Source organism: Cyclopterus lumpus, chromosome 20, assembly GCF_009769545.1.
Source record: "Cyclopterus lumpus isolate fCycLum1 chromosome 20, fCycLum1.pri, whole genome shotgun sequence".
Taxonomy (NCBI): domain Eukaryota; kingdom Metazoa; phylum Chordata; class Actinopteri; order Perciformes; family Cyclopteridae; genus Cyclopterus; species Cyclopterus lumpus.
This window is the reverse complement of record NC_046985.1, coordinates 18,115,998-18,131,659: the sequence shown is the minus strand read 5'-3', so window position 1 is coordinate 18,131,659 and position 15,662 is coordinate 18,115,998. Positions and strand designations below refer to the sequence as shown.

General features: G+C 44.4%; 1 protein-coding gene across 2 annotated transcripts; it reads right to left on the bottom strand.

Moving 5' to 3' along the window:
• Positions 1–367: 367 nt before the first annotated feature.
• On the bottom strand, positions 368–14,094 carry LOC117749362 (polypyrimidine tract-binding protein 2-like). Of its 2 annotated transcripts, none has more exons than XM_034559791.1 (14): positions 13,961–14,094; positions 12,890–12,917; positions 10,365–10,425; positions 8,408–8,580; positions 7,873–8,013; positions 7,395–7,550; positions 7,184–7,294; positions 6,848–7,058; positions 6,569–6,684; positions 4,607–4,640; positions 3,903–3,995; positions 3,254–3,470; positions 2,593–2,670; positions 368–2,311 (listed from the first exon to the last, which is right to left on the bottom strand). In XM_034559791.1, the coding sequence occupies exons 1-14, from the start codon at positions 13,966–13,968 to the stop codon at positions 2,182–2,184; spliced, it is 1,557 nt and encodes a 518-aa protein (XP_034415682.1). In that variant the 5' UTR covers positions 13,969–14,094; the 3' UTR covers positions 368–2,181. The 2 variants fall into 2 exon arrangements, with proteins under 2 accessions (XP_034415682.1, XP_034415683.1); XM_034559792.1 differs by having other exon boundaries at positions 6,860–7,058.
• Positions 14,095–15,662: the final 1,568 nt, after the last annotated feature.

Here is a 15,662-nt window from a genome sequence, read left to right as displayed (position 1 = left end):
AATGTAATGTAAAAATAGATCAGCAGCACCTGAGATTTCTTGAATTCAGTTAACCTATAAACTGTTGAGGGGATACCTCGAACTGCAACCCAACAGGTGAACTATGACTCCTCATATTATCCATTTAGATTTGTAAAAATGTCCTTGAGATTAAAAAAACAGTTCCGTCATCACAAAGTGAAGTCTGAGGGCTCAGTGGGAAAACCCTGCTGCGCATATTCAGTGAGCAGAGAGACGCTAATATAAATGTACGTTTAGTCCGATTGGCAACGAGACGCGAGACTGGAGTGGAGCGATGACGTCAAACAAGCACATTGTTTTCCACTGACATGGATTTACAGGTTTTAAATACGGGACTGAACAGCGGTTGAGATCGCTCACGTTTATTCCTTCAGACCTTCTGCAGCAACACCACGTGGATTTAATTGCCAAAACATTATTCAAGTGTGTACAAAGTGACGTTTACTGAGAAATGCTCAGAAGGCGACGGCGGGGAGGAAATGCAGAGCTTGGAAAAATGACAAATGTGGCCATTTATGTAATTGATTAAAAAGTGCGAGAGCACGTAGATGGATCAGACAGATTGTCGGGAGAGCGGAGGCCCTTAGAGACTGATTAGAAAATAGGCAACTAGCAGAAGAGAGCAGAGCAAGACATCAAAGGGGTAGCTTCAGTTGGCAGGGTGGGAAACGCGTCAACACAGATGTACTTGTCCTGTGAATTAGTGCGATCACAGGGCTACATCGGGCTTATTAGAGAGCCGCTTCTTGTCTGAGTGGCTACAACGTTCACTTTGGCTGCTTTCCCACCGTGGGACTGAAGATGTTTTCAGAGGAGAGCAGAGACGTGAGAGACAGAGGAGAATGCAGAGCTACAGAATAGTTTATTAAGCATGCTACAGACGTAATGCAGAATACACCAGAGAGACCATGAGGGAGAAAACTCAAAAGAAGACAAAAGCAGGACAGCAAGGCGCACCTCCCGTGTTAGAAAACAATCCATCCTTTAATTGTGCCTCTTCAGGACTAAACCAAATCCTTACATTTGGAGCTGTATAAAATCAGACTTGGAAGAAATACATACAATAGATGTAACTTTTATTTCTGAGCATTAACCTCAAGCCAAGGTTGGGTTGTTTCAAACAAATTGGGAATTAACTCACCACTTAAAGGTTTGGGTCATCATCAGTGTGTTCAAATATGTTTCGTTGTTTGTTCTAATGAATTAAAGCAACACTAAAGGCACAGAAACTTTGGTCCAAATGAGTAGCCCTCTCGATGTAAACGGTCACATGACAAAGAAATCACAGTGGACTCATCTTCTCACTGCTTCCACAGCATGCAACGCTTTCTGCAGTGAGATCCCATCATAACCAAACATGCTTTAGAAACCATGTCACGGACAATAAACACCTCATGGAATAGCTGTGGGGATGTCAGGCTTCCAAATAAACTAAACCACACGGATATAGAAATACTTGAATTTAAAAGCGGGGGAGGATCTTACACTGAACGTACTTGTGGAATAATGGAACTCAACGTGAAGCTGCCTGTCGAGGGATCGCTGTAAAACTCTTACATTTTCCCATCTCATGAATATTCTCAACTAAAAAAGGATAAATGTTATGAATCTAAAACCACCCCTCCCCCCAAAAGCTAAATAAAAAAGTGTAACAAAGTGTAGAGGATGACAAAACAGCTTTCATTCTCACTAACCCTCAAAAATATATACCAATACCGATGTGCCTCGAAAGCATAAGAGGGTTATTAACGAACATGTCCCGCTGTAGAAACAGTTGATATTGTCAAGTAAGGCACATAAGTACTGTATCTTTTTAACTAAACAAGGAGTTAAACACTGATCTACATCAAACTATCATACGGGGGGTGGGGACAATCCATCATGTCAATAGTTTTGCCTGACATAGAAATACAGAGGTACAGTTAAGAACAGCTGGGAAGATCCAGTATCTGCAAAATACTCATTTGTTTTCTTTTAAAAACAAAAACAGGATGTCAAAAATGTCAGTCTCTCTCTTAAAGGAATGACAGGATCAACAAAACCCCAACAACAGAACTGATTCACTGACCCCCCCCCCCCCCCCAGTGTACAGACACAGTCTGTAAGGTTTCTGACCACCAGCCCCCAGACTGGGGGTCACGCTTTCTTCCTTCTTCTCCTTTAAATGGTGGACTTTGAGAAGGAGACTCTCAGGTGCTGGTTGCCTCCCATGTTGTAGTTGTGAAGGTCAATCAGGGCCTGGATGGCCTCCTCCACTGTGGACATCTGGAGCAGAGCCATTTTACGATCCCTAAGAAACAAATAAACACGGCACAGCGTTAAGTACGGCATGAAACTAGGGGTGCCCCGAGACCGAGACCCGTATTGGGTTCGATGGTGTGCTCATGTCCTCGTAAAACTACAAAAGAAAGCCCCAAAGCTAGCAGCAGCTCCGGCACATTAAAGGTGGAATGAGATGTAAGGTACTTTAATGAAAATGACGAGCCTTTGAGTTTTGATCACGCGACCATGAATTAGGCTACAGAGGCTGTGTTCAGGTCCCGTATCATGCAGTAGGATAAGTCTACGTACTGGAAAAACTTGAATGCTTTCACGGTTCCTCCAGCGTTTGAGAAGAGCAGCCGCAGGTCCTCCTCCGTCACGTCTTGTCTGTAGAGACAAAAGGTCAGAGGTTACAGTCGGGTTACACCTTTAATAGTTCTGAAGAAAACTGTTGATGGTGAGTTCTAGAGCAATGTTTCTGATGCTGCATTTTATTATGAAATATATTCATATAATTAGATTTCTCTACCTCTTGACAAATAAAAGCAAAACTATCTGCAGAAAGCATAATTTGTATGAACTTACCCAGCTGACTAGTTCAGTGTGTGACATTTTGGTACTTTGGCAGATATTTGGGCACGGCATCGGGGGGAAAAGCAGAATTGATGACATTTTAAAAATGTTATTGAGGTGAACTCATTCCAGGGTTCTGCTATTGTGCGTTCCGGCTCTATGGGACACTCGATGAACCCGAGCGCCATTACCGGTAGCTTTTCCCTCTACGACAAATCGAAATGTCTGAGGTAAAAAGGTCTCTTCGGTCAGGTACTCAGACGGTGCTGAGATTGAGGGTAATTTGCAGCTGGACCTGCATGAACAGCTTTCATTGCCTCATGAGATATTTGACACGCAGCATTTCTCCAGCAACAACAGAACCGATTGATCCCGAGCTCGCCGCCGTGGTACTTACGGGACGTTGGAGAGGTGGAGGGTGGCGGATGGCGGGAAGATGTTCTGGAAATTCTTGGAGCCCGGTTTCTTGAAGCGGTGAAGCGGGGAGTTGGCGAAGTCCTTGGTCAGGCCCTGGTCGTCCAGGCCGTCCCGAGGCAGCGCCACCGTCTGGTGCTTGGACAGCGTCACGCGGATGATCTTCCCGTACATCTTTTGGCCGTTCACGTGGCTCATCGCTTCGGCCGCGGGGAGAAGAACGAAAGGTCACGCTGCAGTCTGACATGTGGTATTCACTGGCTTTACTAAGAAAACATAGGCAGAGTCCAAACTGAACACACCGAGAAATGCTGCTTATGTTTAGGTCATCAGACTCGGAATCAATTACATGACCAAACGTTACGCTGTTGAAGTGAAAAGCGTTGCATACGCCCACTTAGTGATGACAGCTCTTCATAAAGTATAGTTCCTTTCACTCGTCAGCAAACAACAAACTCTGGCGTGATGTTTCTTACAGGCATGGCCATCCATCCATTTGAGAGTGTCTGTGTAAATGTGCCTCCGAAGCCTTACGCCCGACCAGAGACGCAGAGCATACAAGACACGGGGCGTTTTAACAGCAAACGTGTCGCCTGCCGCCTGCGTCGCAGGACAGCGAGACGTGCGCTCACCTAGCTGGGCCTGGTTGGCGTCTGACATCTGAATGAGAGCGCTGTCCTTCTTGTTGTAAAGGATTTTCACCCTCTGGACATCGCCGTACACTCCTGCATTAGAGCCACAGGCAGGCGGGAGGATAAGAGGTGAGGTGGAGAGAGAGCAGACAGTTAGGAAAAAAAAACGGAAAAGTCCGCACTGGAGGTAAAGGATATTTCAAATAAAAAGGCAGGAAACACAGAAGAGAGACTAGCAGAGTACACACAAGAACTTTACAGCAGACTGTTTGAGTGAGAGGTGTATAGAGAGAACAGGTACAGAGAGAAGAGACACCCTCTAAACAGAGAACTTATCATGCTGTGTCAGATGGCTACAAATCATATCAATAAAACAGCATGCAAAAATATTGACTTAACCGTGCATTAACAGATCACTATATAGTGAGGTTTAGGTAAAAGTAATCAACATTAACCCAAACCAATAAAGGGGGGGGGGGGGGGGGGGGGCAAATGTATTACAAATGACTAAACAAGCTACTGTGCGCTAACATAAGCTCGTAATTATAATAATAATAATAATAATAATAATAATAATAACAACAAATGTCTCAAAGATAGAATGGAAATAGAATAAAAAGAGAAGGTTTTGAGAGAAAAAGAGAGAGAGAGAGAGAGAGAGAGAGAGAGAGAGAGAGAGAGAGAGAGAGCTAACGATAACATACCGAAGAGGGTAAACAGACTTTGGGGCGCAACCATCTTTAGAGGGAGAGAAGAGCAACAAGCAGCGTGAGACAGGTAGAGAGGTAGAAGAGTCGGAGCGGAGCGGAGGTAGAGATGGACAGATCGATCCAGAACGGAGGTAGGTAGGAGGAATGGTGGTTTTTGTTTTTCCCCCCGGAGAGTGATGGAGGTGGTGGGTCATGGAGTAGGGGGGCAGGCGGCGAAAAGGGGAGTCATGGGGGGGTGGGAGAGGGGGGAGGGGGTTGTTGTTGTGGGAGGAGGTGGTGGAGGAAGAAGGGGTGATTTGATGGATTAAATAGTCCCCCATAGACACATGGAGTAGAGGGGGCAGGGGGAAGGGGGGTGGGGGAGAGGGAGAGGGTGGAGAGGAGGAGGGCATGAATTGTGAGGCAAATGCAAATTGAGGGGGAGAAAAATAAAAAATAAATAAAAAAGTGAGGAGGAGGGGGGAAGGGGAGGGACAAAAAATAAAATTTAGGTCAGTACACTGGAATAATGCAGGTAGTTTGGTCAGAGATAATGGCTTGGATCAATGTTCTCTTTAGCCAAAATACAGCAAGTAACTTATGCCAAAATGTCTTTCACCCTGGACAAGCATGGGGGTAAAGGTACATTCATGTCAAAATCATAATAAAATCAGCAATATAAAAGTCAGAACCATGGGAGAAAAAACAACATGCAGCAGGTCGGCGATCTGAAGATCAACAATCTTTCAGCGAGGGGGGGATGGTTCTACAAGAGTGTGAGAAGCTGAGGGGGGGGGGGGGATTATTAAAGGATCCATGCAGTTCAGATTTTGCTCAGCGGTATAATTTGGCATGCAAGAGTTGACGTGAAGGCCACTTGGGTAAAACAATGGCGTTCACACAAGTCTGGTAGGCTGAGAGAGAGTAGGCGCAGTATCTTAACATGTTTAGCAATCAGTTGAGATACTGCCAGAGGCTCCGCTATGACACATTCAGAGAGAACAGACTGATGGGGAAAGAGACAGAGACATTAGGTGAGACATATTGGATCCCCTTTAAGTCACAGTAAAAGGAGGGGAAAAAACTAAAGAGAGAAAAAAGTCTGAGGATGAGGGATTAAAGACTGAAGGAAGCGTTTCAGAGAGGCAGGTATTTGTTCCCAGGTTAGGAAGACCACAGAATGATTTCATATGAGCTTTTCATATGAGCTGAGGAGAGGTGAGGAGAGCTTAGAGAGAAAAACAGAAGAGAGACAGTTAGCCGAGTTAGATACAGTTCGACAAGAGTGGGGGAGGGCAGAACATCGGAGGGGGAAAGAGGGGAGGGGACAGCAACAGCAAACCCCCTCTCGCTCACAGCGACATGATGAGTCTCGACAAAGAGTTAACAAACTAAAATACTTCAGCAGGGCTCTGGGTATGTAAAGAAAAGCAAAGGAAAAGGTTAGACTTTTTTGGGGACTTCATATCAAAACTAAGAGGAAAAGCAAGGTCCAGTCCATCTCTAATAGTAAAAGGAAATGACCATCTAGAAATATGGACTATATATACGTTTTCTACCCCAGACATTATCAGCTTGGCTACAGAAAAAAAACTGAACTCAAAACAAATCTACGGAGGCACAACACCCCCCTCTGAGAGGAGTTGCTCCCTGCCATCTTATTCTGATGAGAGTTTTTAGTACAAGCACCAACACATATTTCTCCAAGATCACAGACAAATAATGTCTAATAAGGCAATTTAGTTTAGAACGTGATTAGAGTTCTGCCCCCGGGCCAAATTTGTACAAAGCATGTCACCGTGGACCTTCTTTATGTCTCCTCTATAGCAGACACAAGACAAAGAAGAATAGGAGCACAGCGAGGACGGGCCACAACCGACAGAAAAGAAAAGAAATAAAGAACAGATGGATGAAGATGGTGGGTAGAGGTTCCATTTGGCTGGTGTGTGTGTGTGTGTGTGCAGGTGTGTTACTGACCTCCTCGTTGAGGTTGCTGACCAGCAGGACCCCGCTGGACCCCGCCTGTCCAGCAAGCGCCACCCTGCCTGCAGCAGCAGCAGCCGCCGCCGCCGCGCTCAAAGGGTTCAGGGCTCCTGACAAGGACGGAGACAAAGACAACCGTGGAATGGAGAGCAGCTCTATCACGACAACGCAGAGCAAGAACACAACTCGTCTCGTGGGACGGAAACCCAGCCAGTGGGTAACAAACAATCATTATCTTGACAAAAAGGGGAGGAAAATAAAAGTGTGATCTACCTGGGATCTTACCGAGGAGGGAGTTGGAGTCTTTGCTGAAGGCGGCGGCCACCGTGGAGTCGAGGCTGGGCTGGCCGTCGCCGGCAGGCAGCTCGGGCCGCGTGTAGTCCCGACTCTTGTCGTTGTTGTACTTGACATTTAGGTTGACCAGCTTGGAGAAGTCGATGCGCAGCGTGCAGCATGAATTGTAGATGTTCTGGCCATCCAGGGCCTGGAAGGAGCAGAGAAAACATTTAAATATCCATCATATATGGTACATACTGCTATTGCAAAGGCTATCAGAACAGCAGGTTAGTAATAAAAATGCGTGACATGACTGGTGGGAGCTGTGGATACCAGTTTGGCCTGCTGTGCATTGACCGGGTCACTGAACTGCAGAAGGGCCTGGAACTGATTGTTCTTGGTGAATGTGATTATCTTCATGACCGTGCCGAACTTGGAGAAAATCTGAAACCGAAAGATTTGAACACAAACAAATACAGATTTAAAACATTTGTGGACAAAACTTTTGGTGGATGTGTCGCGTGCCAACCGGGCCGCTGCATACCTGCTGCAGGACGTCGAGCGTGACGGGGTAAAACATGTTATCGATGATGATCCGCAGCACGGGGCTGGAGGCTGCGGCGAGAGCCTCCTGCACGTCGGAGCTTGGCGACCCGCCGGACTGGACTGCTGACACCGCCTGAAGCACTGCCTGGGTCCGCTACAGCCAAACACAAGCTGGCATCACTCTCTTTTAACAATGGTGACCCATTTGACTGATTATCAATGCAAAGAGAACAGAGCACACATTGATCGAATACTCAACACGGTCTATTGTAAAGCTGTTGGAAATTAAGACGGACGTTTCAAAGTATGAAGAGGACCAAACTAAAATCTCTAGTTCTAACTTTAAAGCTAACGAGGCACAAGCGTAGTAGCCGTGTGTTTGATTTAATTAACTGCTGTAATGTTTGTTTAAAATAAAAACGTGGCTCTCTGCAGAACTGAGCCCAACAGTGCTCCGGTAGTCTGGCTCGGCTTACCTGATTGCCGGCATCGGTTTTGAGTTCTTTGTGATTGGAGTACTGAATAAACACGGGGACATTGCGGATGTGAGGATTGACAGTGGTGTAGTAGTTGACCATGGTGATGGCTGCCTCCTCCGTGCCCATCTCCAAGAACGCCTGGAACAAGTGAAGACAGAAAAAAAATAACGTATCTCTGATCAATTCCCGGGAAATTTGTCTAAAAGTCGCGATGAGAGACGGATAAGAGAGACTGGACAACCGCGGCCATCGGTGCTGCGAGGAGAACAAAGCAGCCGTATTGGGCAGGCATCTCGGGGACAGTTGCCAAGTGTCTCCCGCAGCCTTACTCGGCAGGCACACAATAGGCCTTTTGGCCAACCTTTGTGTTTCAGGATCAGTTCAAGATAGCAAGACCGAGGGTATCCAAACCACACACACGTGATACAGGAAGATGTTAGCGGACACGTGGTGCTGGACAGGTCAACGGAAGCCTGACAATTGTTACGTGCTTAATACAAATACCCCATGTCTAACCGTTTCCACCATTCACCTGGTTCTTTCCCTTCAGCGTGAGGATATTGGTGACTTTGCCAAAAGGCAGACCCAGGGCGATGACTTCCGTCTCCGAGGCCTCGTTGGGCAGTTTCCGGATGTGGAGCACGCGAGACGGCGGGGCCTCCTCCACCCTCAACTTTTTACTGTCGCTGCCGTTGGACGCTCCGTCTGAAAGTCCAGCACAATCGTTGGTTACTTTGCGCCGATCAGTGCAAGGAAAGCCACTCTGGTTGAAAGGATAAGGCCGGCGCCGTTCTGCATTCGTGCCACTGGCAACAAATGTCATGAAAAGGCCTAAAAGCAGCAACTTCTCTAAAATCCATCTCGAAATCTCTCAAACTTCAGATCCATCCCTCAATACTTTCTCTCAGCCACAGTGGTTCCTACTGAAAAGAGAATCATTTGAAAGAGTTATTATCATATACTAGTAAAAGCTCAGTCAGTTCCTAAAACTGCCCACTGTTTCTCAAATGGGAGGAAACACATTTGCATTTGATGGGGACCATTTTCAGTCCCTAACGTTAATCCACATTTGGTGCTCCAGCAGGACGGTGTGTGTGGGTTACATACCAAATAAACTGTGTGTGTGTGTGTGTTGATGATAATTAAGGAACATGTGTGGCTCATTGATGTGTTTTAATAGATTTTGGACAACAATGGAGCTCTATGCCACAGAGGAAGAAGATGCATCCTCCTTTGCATACACACTATATTTGTTAGGAGGATCAATTCATTAAATTAATACATTTCCTGTTATTGTTGGGTGCTTTAACAGGAGAAAGTGGCGGCTGAAGAACTTTATCTCGTTACACATCAAAGCGAGGATCCACATGTCTACAGCAGAGCTGTGTATTTACACTGCGGCTACAATCTTTCAATATAATTTATCGTTGTTCAATGTGGTGACGTCATATATCGAAAACACACAATTATGTCGTCTGAAGTGATAATAACAAAAGGAATACCCAAGAGTAGTTCAATCAGACTAGTAGATTACTCAGATGACTTTTCTCCCTCTGCACTTACGTTCTTAATTAAATGAGAAAATACATTTGTTATGCATTTAATTTATACAAGTACAGGTACAAAAAAGGCTCTACCCTGGGGATATTTCACATGCACTATTTATGTATTCAATAACCAGAAAACATAGAAGATAGCAATATTGATACCCTAATTTACACGATGACCAAGTAACCTCTGCTTCATGTTTCACTGCTCTAATAAAAGACCCTGGTGCTTGGTCTTCTTGAAGTACTGACAGTAAAGGAATAATCCAGACGATAAAAGAGTCAGAGTATGTTGAGAATTCACACACACAACTCTTTGCCAGTCACGCTGCCCTGAGATGATTAATGATTCTGTTCTGTAGCCCAACACCCGACCTACTGGTGGTGGAACGGGCCGCTGTTGATCCGTACGGATCCCGCTCCCCTCACGGATTAATTACAGTTTAACGTTAACCATCAGTGTGAAATAAAGTTTTACTGACGATCTTCATACGCCAATATTCAGCAAAATATGCAATCAGGACATTTATGCTTTTAGAGTTGCCTTTGGGGGGGGTCATTGTGTCGCGATGCCAGACTGGGACTCTGATTACAGACCCTTGTGTACGCCTTTATTTTGTTGGCAGAGTTTAATAGCCTAACTTTGTCCATCTTCTCTTCGTGGCGCTACAACCAGCCCTTTCAGTCATCCTTAATTCTGTGAGGAAGTATTGAATGACGATGTCTGGTCTAGTCACATGTGCCCACCCACTGAGGAGCGTGATAGTATTCAGACACTAAATAGCCCCCGTGGGAAAACGGTTCAACGCAGCCCGTTTCACTCTTCAAACACAGATGAATCTTTTCGTTCCTTTTCATGCCACAAACGATTGCCTGCAAATTACATCAAGCCCCCCATCCCCCACCCCACCCACGGTTCAAGGGGGGTCGGAACCAACTCACCACTGATACTGCTCACACCAGAGTTGGGAGTGCTGTACATGCTCAGCTCGTCTGATCCCCTCTGCGGAAAGAGAGACAGAGTCAGGCAGTTGTGAAATAATAGGGGAAACTATTTCCATTTTCAAGACAGGCCCTCAAAGACGACAATAAAGCAGAGGTCTCTGAAGACAGTTTAAAGGAACAAAAGGAGGGGGAGGTGGAAAGGGATATAAAACAGAAGAGTGGTCTGCTCCTCTTCCTCTGGTGTGGGTTTAATCTTGTTGAATTTAAGATGTCAAGATGTGTCATTTCATCCTGAGCTATACGGGGTCCCAGAAGGCTTGCTGGCGCTGACGGGCGCCCTGTGCTCTTAAACCTGACTGATGGGATGAAGAGGGAACCTGGCTGGGGACCCATTACACACACAACTTTATAATAGCTCCACACACCCCTGCTTTCTGTCTGTCTGACTAAATTTGAACCAATTGTTCTTATGTCACCGACATTCTTTATGGTTGCTGTAAACTAGCTGCTGCAGCGACATGACACAAATAAATTGATCACTTTGGGCCAAAAAGTGAGCACACGGGGCACTGGCAGCAAGAATGCAAGAAATGATTTCTCTCCCAACAGCTGAAATATTGATGAAATAAACAGCAAGACAAAGACCCTCCATATCAGCGGCATCGGGATTTTATGACTATTCCATTTCCCTTCCAGAGTGGACTTTAACTTTGTTTTGTGCAGACGGAAATGCAGCAGGCAGTCAACAAATCAAGTTAGGTAGCCAGAACAACAATGCACTTACACGAGGAAACAGGTTTGTTTGGTGATCAGAAGGGACACGAGCCCTACACATTTCATTAAAGCCATTCTAATGCTATGAAATCTCAAAATATATGTTTGAGAGAAATCCGATTGTTCCAGCGTTAAAATAATGGTATGTTTTTTTTTTTAAAGAAACGTAACATCATCATGGCATGCCTCTTTATATGTATTTTAGGGATGAAGTCAACAACATCTACGATAGCAAAAATGTCTTCACTGTAAATGCTGAAATTCCATAGTCTGGTATGATCAGGCATGGAAACTCTATAGTAAGTAAGGTTTATTTATATTGCACTTTTCACAGACAAAGGGTCACAAAGTGCAGTACAGTAGTCAATTAAAACAAATTGACAATTAATAACAGGGGCCAAAACATTTTAACAGTTAAAGAGCAGAAAAAAATACACAGTAAAAGATGGTGCAGTAAAAAACAATAAGATAAATAAAAAAGATACAAGCAGGTCATAGAAAATGTAATTAAACAAACGCCAGAGTAAACAGGTATGTCTTTAGTTGGTGTTTAAATGACACTATTGAATCGGCAGTGAGAGCGGTGACATGATCAAAACTAAATACAGTAGGGGGGCTCATTTTCCACCTTCTGGAGCGTTTAAAGATTAGAATACTCATTCCGATTAACAGTACATTAACAATCTTACAAAGGTAAGATGGGCCGCAGGATAAACTGGCACTTCAGTTTATGTATAAAAGTATAAGCATCACACTTAACTACCCATGCAGAATTACCCATTTTACAATATATAGAAATTATCGGACTATAATTAGTGTGGCACACATTTTAATCTATTTATACATATTTTATATTTCTTGCTTGACATACTGCTGGGTAGCTTGTGTATTTCCCCTGGGAAGCAATAACGCCCTATTGATCTAATAACATCAACAGTTATGTTAGGATTATTTTCTGAATCGGTAATCTGAGTCGACAATGTAACTCGTAATTAAAGCTGTCAGATAAATGCAGAGGGGTAAAAAGCACAATACTTCCACCCACTGGTAATAGAGTCGAGAAGTTAGCTCATGCTAGCTCGTTAAGCTAGCGTTACACATCAGGAAGCTGCTTTGAACATTGAGCTGTTCTGTCAGACTGTCCTCCACAACACGAATAACAATGCACGTTAATGTTCAATACGAAAAGAAAAGCTAGAAACATTAGCCAAAAGACAAGAGTAGAGGTTGCCTTCGAGCCGACAAAGTCAAACGTTCCGATTGGCCCACGAAAAAGAAACGCTACAGTAGTGAATGGACAATCCAATGAGCTTGAAGCAAAGACAGATGATGCACAATGCTCATTCCCTCCACACTCATTACTGGCTTTAAATTGCACTTTGAAGAATTTCTTCTTCTTTTTTTATGCGTTACACAAGTAGCAAACTCCTTTAGACAAGAGAGAGAGCGTGCGAGGGCGAGTATGAAGTTGGCAGTAATGTTGTAGGTGTGAACGTAGTCGTGCAGTGTGTGGACAGTTTAATTGTTGGTGAATAAACGCTACAACTCCTCAAGACCCAGGCCAAGTTCCTGTGTCAGCCACCTGCTGATTCAAACAAGGGGGTGTTAGCCCTGAAGTTAGCGACAGCTTCAGCCCAGGCTCACTCAAAGTGGACCGACTTATTTTAGCGACAAGCTGCCTTAGCAAAAGATCAGGCTCCAAAGTGTGTGATGTGATCACTCAGCAAATAACAAAGCAGGAAACTCACCTTCACCCCAACTGCAACATCACTGATGCTGAAAAAAACAAAACAAATAATTGGTCAAAATGAAGTGGTTTAAAATGGAAAACATAAACAAAAGAAGAATACATGATATTGTTGAGATGCACAAGCAGTTTTATTTTATGAAACTTGTTATGCAGTCTCTTACTAAGTTTGAATTGTATGGGTGAACATTGTAGGTTATGGTGCATCACATAAGAAACCGCAAAGTAGTATAAGAGCCTTTTTAACAGATCAGTGTTACAGTAAGTCACAGAATTGCTAATGCCCTTCCTGCGAGGTGGGTTGGTGTCCAGCCCTTCATTCTGAAAATAGAGCGCTGCCGATACCAGTAACGTAACGTGCTCCTTCACGTTGTATTCCTCCTCGCACGTCAACACTATCCGGCTTCAGGCAGCTCCATCCGTTCACCGTGTATGACTCATAACATTGAAGTCACGCTTCACGTCCACCCAGTCTTAAACCCGACACACCCAATGCAACCTGAACAAAACACGGCAACGTTAACGCTAGGCCAGCATCGCCACAGGAGTAATACTAACGCGAGCTACCGCCCGACACTGCAGCTTCGTGGGACAATGGACGTGCTTGCACATACGGAGTCAAGTCTCGACTTATAGGAGTTAACGTTACATTATCAGAATATTCCGGACATTTAGCGGAGCCGCTCGGCCAGCTAAGCTAGCTAGCCACAACACAAAGGATCGACGTTACTGTAGCGTTACGTTAGTTAGCATAACGGCGCTAGCCGCTTCGTTAACGTCAGCGCACAGCTGCACAAATGGCGTTACTCTTGTGGACGCGAGCACATTCAGCAACCGCGTTAACGCGTCCACTCGGGACGACGCCATCGGCGCCAAGCATCTCTCTCCAACGGGAGCAGCAATGCCGCCTAATGGCATAAACAGCAGGCGTTAGCATGCTAACATTAGACACTTCCTTAACGGACGAGAGCGCGTGGCTATGGAACCCCGTTAACACTCATACACGCAGTGCTCCGTGGAGCCTCGATACGAGTCAAATGGGATGCAGTTAGCGTCGCTCGTGGAATATTACCCGTCCATTTCTGTAGAAATCTTTCAGTGCGTCCGCTTTCGGTCCTGTTTTCTTTCCAGTTTAAACCGACACTGCGCACGCACACATACACACGAGAGTAAAATGGAGGCAATACGATGCAATGGCGGAAAAAGGCGGAAAGTGTCGAAGCTGCTGAGTGCGCTGTCGGAAGTTACAGCGACCAAAACACACGTAGTACAGTGAGTGAATACTTAGTACATGCATCCGAGAACGTGGAGACAACGTGTATTCTGACACGAGTAGAATATATGGAAGACCTTGGTGCAAAATTGCTGTCAAATATCATAAGAGCCTCCAATAAATTGTCAGAAATAAAAGATGGATTGGTAAGAAGATTTGTTGTGACCCAGAAGGAGTAGGAAATGTCATGTAAATTAAATGTATAGGGCTACTGCTCACATGTGTACAAACCTGAATCTCAAGAATAAATAACTAATAATTTGAACTAGTGATTGGGGTTTCATTTGATGGAATTGTGATTTGTATGGTCAGTTTATGTGACTTGTAAGCATCAGCGACAATAGAGCTTTTATCTCAGCAGATAGTTTGACATGTCCTTGTAGTAAAAGTAAATCATGCCTGAATCCTATTACGGGTATAGTGCATGCTGGCTCACTAGAAATACTTCAATGGAACAGAACCATCATTAACGGTATTAATACCTACGCTTCTCCTGCTATGACAATCCAAAATGTCTGCTGTCCCAGAAAAAAGGGCATCTAACATATAAATGCGCTGAAAAATCATTTTACCTTCACCAACATTCAGATAACGTAATGCACAGTACATGATAATGTTATCGTATGGTTGTAGCTGTTAGGAAAAACATAATCACGTCGATTGACCTTTCAACTGGGAGCATCGTTGTAACTTAGAGGAACTAGTAGGAAAGTAAAATAAAGAAAGATTCATCTCACAGATATATATTAAGGTCATAGAGTATGTCCCTAAAATGTCTGATTTGTTTCTTGTTTTACATTATGCTGCTTGAACATTGCTATGTGATCTTGCGGCTGCATGAAGGAAGTCTCTGAACAGTCTTCTTGAACTTAAAAGAAGTGTTCTCAGAACATTATAAAGAGGAACAATCTGCAAACACAGCATTTAATTATTATCACTGTATAAATCATATTGAACCCTTATATTATCACCGTGGAAGTTTTGACTAATAAAGGACCGTCTTATCTAAAAGGGATTATAAAGAATGTGCTCCCAAACACTTGCCTCCTTACACACACTAAAGACACCGAGCAGTCGAGTGATGTTCGTGTCCGACTACTGAATGCAAGTCCAGCGTTCCTTCTCTTTTAGCTCTGTTTTTGGTCTCCTCCGGCTCCTGAGGGAAGCATCTGTCTCTTTAGCTGCTAAATACACCGCTGTGTGCCACCAGCTAGTCTCTAACTCTTTCTGTCTGCCGTTTGCTGCTGAGCGGGTGGAGTACAGTGGCTTTAACAAAGCCTTTGAAGGGGAAGAAAAGATGGATCAGTCAGACTGAACCGACATAGTGAAGTAGCAGAATGTAAAAACAACTCAACAATGAAGGGTAAACAGACAGAGAGTTCCATACAGCGGAGGGGCAGAGTCTGTTACAGCGCTCTGTGTGCAAGCGACCACTTTCACTTTATACTCGTTTGATCTTTTTTTCCTTTTTTTAAACATATACATATCTTGATAAGTGGAG